Source organism: Penaeus vannamei, chromosome 1, assembly GCF_042767895.1.
Source record: "Penaeus vannamei isolate JL-2024 chromosome 1, ASM4276789v1, whole genome shotgun sequence".
Classification (NCBI taxonomy): domain Eukaryota; kingdom Metazoa; phylum Arthropoda; class Malacostraca; order Decapoda; family Penaeidae; genus Penaeus; species Penaeus vannamei.
Genome location: NC_091549.1, coordinates 23,599,506 through 23,603,841, shown reverse-complemented (window position 1 = coordinate 23,603,841; position 4,336 = coordinate 23,599,506). Strand labels below are relative to the sequence as shown.

The 4,336-nt window shown below is 41.7% G+C and overlaps 1 protein-coding gene across 1 annotated transcript in view; it reads right to left on the bottom strand.

Annotated features, from left to right (window-relative positions):
* LOC113829320 (tetratricopeptide repeat protein 5) overlaps positions 1-1,672 on the bottom strand; it is a gene marked incomplete in the record, with an annotated part of 8,582 nt that extends 6,910 nt beyond the window's left edge. The window contains 1 exon segment of the mRNA XM_070121375.1: positions 1,518-1,672. Within this exon segment, the coding sequence (XP_069977476.1) occupies positions 1,518-1,541 (24 nt within the window).
* Between the last annotated feature and the right edge of the window lie 2,664 nt (positions 1,673-4,336).

Below are 4,336 nucleotides of genomic sequence, written 5' to 3'. Positions count from 1 at the left end.
AAGTTTATATCATATGAATATAAAACTTAATCTTGATTTTTATATTACTTTTAAAATCATGGTCAGTACATAAATAATGAAGGGTTTATCTGATACTGATTATCTTAGATCATATACAAGTGTTCTATGATACTTTCTTGAGTTATCTGCTATTCACTTTCAACCTTGATGAGGATATCTTAAAGAGTAAATAATGGATTAAAGAAATTGCTGGATGAAAATCAATTCATAGAAAATACAAGAAAAGGAAATGTTGTCTATGTTTTATCATAGGATAAATATTGCCTACATGCATTGAGTGCATTGACCACTCAGAATCCAAAGACTGCTAGGTTCTGTGCCTTTGTTCTTAGGGTACGGAAAATACATAAAAATTAGTAGCACTTTTGCCTAGATGAAAACTATAAATATTTACTATACGTGTACTGTACCACCACTGAGAAGTGCCTAGGCTCTGTATTACTTTATGCAAGTGTGTTTGACTGTTTACGAATATTCCATTGGAGTCTCCAAAAAACAAGAAAACTTTTCTTCATAACATATTATGAGAATGAATTTTAAAAATAATAAATTTTGATTGGATCTGTCAAAAGTAACACATGATTGGGTGTTAGTCATATCATCAAAACAATCAAAATGAAACCCAATCTGAAATAACTTAGATACACAATGACTTTGAATAAGGTGATCTCACTCTTCCATATAATCCTTACAGTCAGTAATGTGTACTAATAAAGGCAAGACTAATCTTGGAGGCCAAACTACATATATCCATGAAAGTATAGGTTTATAGATTATTGTTTGTAGAAATTGGCAAAGTAGGCATATCTGTTGGGACCTACTTGTGCTGTAACTAAACAGAAAAAAGCCAATAATTTTGTTGCTCCAAACCATACTGAATGCAAACAGTACTGAGAGCTTCCTAGAAAAGTGAAAGGTAGCTCTTTGTACCCCTATCATATTAGCCTTAAGCTAACTACCTACTAACTGAATTTGAAAAAAAATGTCTAAACCTAAACATCCCTAACATCTTAAAATGATTTTCAGACTAAACGTACTTGAATACTATAAAGTTATATACTACAATGCTCTAATTGCAACAATGAATGAAGATCCAACAAAAAAAGATTTCTGGTGCAATAGGTCTGGAAGGTGGGTTTGTCCCCCCCCAACTTCCCCAAAGATTAAAAGAATAAAATAAAAACACAAAGTAATTGTGACTTAGAACTGCCCCGCTAAAACTGGCTCCTGATTCACACTAATTCCACGCCTACCGTAAGCCGAAACTTCCCAGAACACTCCATGCTCTCCATCCATGTCCTTATCCGTTGGCAATTTAAAAATTCATAAAACACAAAAATGACTGACAAAATCGACTCAAAGACACTTAATCCTATTATTCATTTAACAATCGACTTCCCGGAATTTGTGGGAGGTTACCCAGCGTATTTCCTAACTCTCAAAGAAATAACTCTGAAATAAATGTTTTATTTCAGTTAAATTCAATCATTACTTACTCGTATTTTCTCTATAGCTGTCATAGTCCGAATATGACACGATTGTTAAAACTATTGATGTTATTCTAGCAGGTGTGACATGGAAATGTTGTTTACAAACATCGAGGGAAACGAGCTTAACAAATGTATATGCATTTGGAATAGGAGTATACTAATACCGATTTATGTCACAGCACAATTCACTGCTTGATTTGATCTAAAATAACGATGATGATAATAACAACAATGCTTATTGCAATAGTAATAATGATAGTAATAATAATAATTAACTATAATAATAAAACAACAATAATAATAATGATGATGATAATAATAATTGCTCTCCTTGTGCACAACAATTTCATTAGAATTCCATATACTAACAAGTAAAGTATAAATATGTTGCTTTGGTGCACGGTCTCTTAGTCGCGCGGACACTCTGACTTGGAAGGAAGGTCGTGTACTTGTATGACGGTGGTGACTCAATGTCGGGCGGACATCATGTCGCGGTGACTGTGTTGCGCGACTTGTCCTCGTAAACCCTGCTGACATTACCCAAGGTCTATATAAGCATCGAACCCCCAGGCTCTGCCTCCAGAGGACGTCATGCGCGAGATGGACGAATTTGAGTCGTTTAGTGACGAGACCAGTACTTATATAGACCTTGACATTACTAGCCCTAATTGCTCTGTTACTGCATTGACCTTGCGAACAGCTGACCTCATGTTTCAGCGAATCTCTCAGCCGTGTGTCTCATTTCTGGTTATCTTTCCATATTAAGGAATACTCAAAGATTGAAATATAATAATTCATTTCTGTTCGATTAGATTAATTAATATGAATTTTTCTCTTTATCTTGCTAAAATTAGCCTATCTGTGGCCACGAAATTAAGAGTAAAATCAAAAGCATTGGGGAATCGAACCCACTCCACCCGCCTCGTAGACAGGTTTAACTCATTGAGCCATCTAGGATATTAACACAATTGCTATTCAGAATAAATAGCCTACAATTTTTGTAGTTCGTTTTTAAGGACCTCTCCTCTCTCCCTTCCCTTCCCTATCGCTCTCTTTCTCCTATATCTCCCTCTCTCTCTGTCCCTACTCTACCTCCTCTCTATTAATTCTAGGCTCTACGAGGACCCCGGCAGCACTCTATGCAGTGCTCAGCGTAAAGCGGAGGTGATCACGCCCAAAGACCTTCAGCCCCCCCCCCCCTTCGGCTCTCCCCTGGCAGGCGCTCTCCTCTCCTAGTGATTAGGGTATAGCTCTGCTTGCGGGAAGGCCCTCAGGGTGACATGATGGTTCTGGGGTCGTCGTGGAGGCCTACTAAAGAGAGGATTTGACTCCTCCACTAGTGGCGACCCCAGCTTGCGTGATCCTTCGGTGTTTGCACAGTGAACTGGTAGTACATGCCTTGACGCCAGTGAGACCAACTGTGCACAGTTGGTTTCGCCCCTTGTAGTTCTGATTTTATTATCACCAATACTTCGGCATTAGGATGACTCTTTGTGCACCTTCTGGTGAACTGGACTCCATCTTCGGGCTCGTGCTCGGACGTGGGCAGACTTTTACCTCCCGAAGGGGAGGGTGTATCTGGGGACCTTAGCTGCCTGCCTTACGGTGCACATATAGTTGCCACTCTTTGATAGGGACTGGTCTGGCAGACCTCCTTAACTTGCCATTTTCTCTCAGATAGCCATGTTTAGGCAGGTAGCTCCCCTCAAAACTTGTTCAGTGTTATATTAGCTGCTGCTAAGCTGAACATTGACCCCTTTTCCCTGATGGTATGGCATTATTGAGGTTAATGCCATTACCATGTTTCTGAAGAGCCCTTGGAGTGGCACTTCAGAAACTTGTCCCTTTCCCAGGCGTGCTGATCCTTGGGTAGCCCCCTCTCCTCTCTCGTTGAAGCGGGCTTGCCCAATGACTAGCTCCCCAGGAAGGGCAAACAGCCAGAAAGAGGCGTTATCCTCATAGGATATAACTTCATGATAGTGACATGACTCATGATTCATGGTACTATTCTATCCTCTGTTGAGCCTTTGGGTGGCTTTACAGAATACTGCCAACACAGAGGTGCCATCCTCTTTCACAAAACCATGAAAGACCCCCTTATCACACTAGTCCTTGGATGGCCCCCTCTCCCTCTCGTTGAGGCGGCCCTCCCCACTGACAAGCTTTCTAGAAAGGGGCTATAGCCGAAACAGAGGTGTCATCCTCTCACCAAACAAACCTGATCTCATCTTCCTAAGCAGACTGGTCACTGGACCGCTCCCTCTCCCTCCCATTGAGGCAGCCTCCTCCACTGACTGACACCTAGGTAGAGCTGAGCTCCCCTTCCAATGATGCTTATCCAGTAGAAGGGTTTGCATCCCCTCAGGTCTCTACCCAGAGGTTTTATGCCATGCATGACAGCCCTGTGCGCTCATGAGATGGGAGTCCTGGAGGTTAAGCATTCCTCTATTCCAGCAAGACAGGTGGCCTGAGCCCGGCCCGGTCAGGTCAATCGGCTGGTCTCTTAAGGGAGGCTAGGGTCAAGCAGTCACTGTATTGTTTGGTCTCACACAGGTCCCGTGAGCGCCGTTCCACAAACAACCCAATGGTTGCGTATACTCTCACACCAGCCCTGTGGCTGTTAGAGAATGTACTCTAACACACAGCTTCCCCTTGTTGGATTCCGTGGTGGGTGGGGTAGCGAGATGCTGAAAGAATAGCTAAATCATATGGCAAATAAAAAAAAAAAAAAAAATCGGACTGACCGAAAGGAAAATTACCGAAGCAAAGAAATGACCACGGCAGTTTTCCACTAGGGTCTGACATGGAGGTGATCACAACACTCC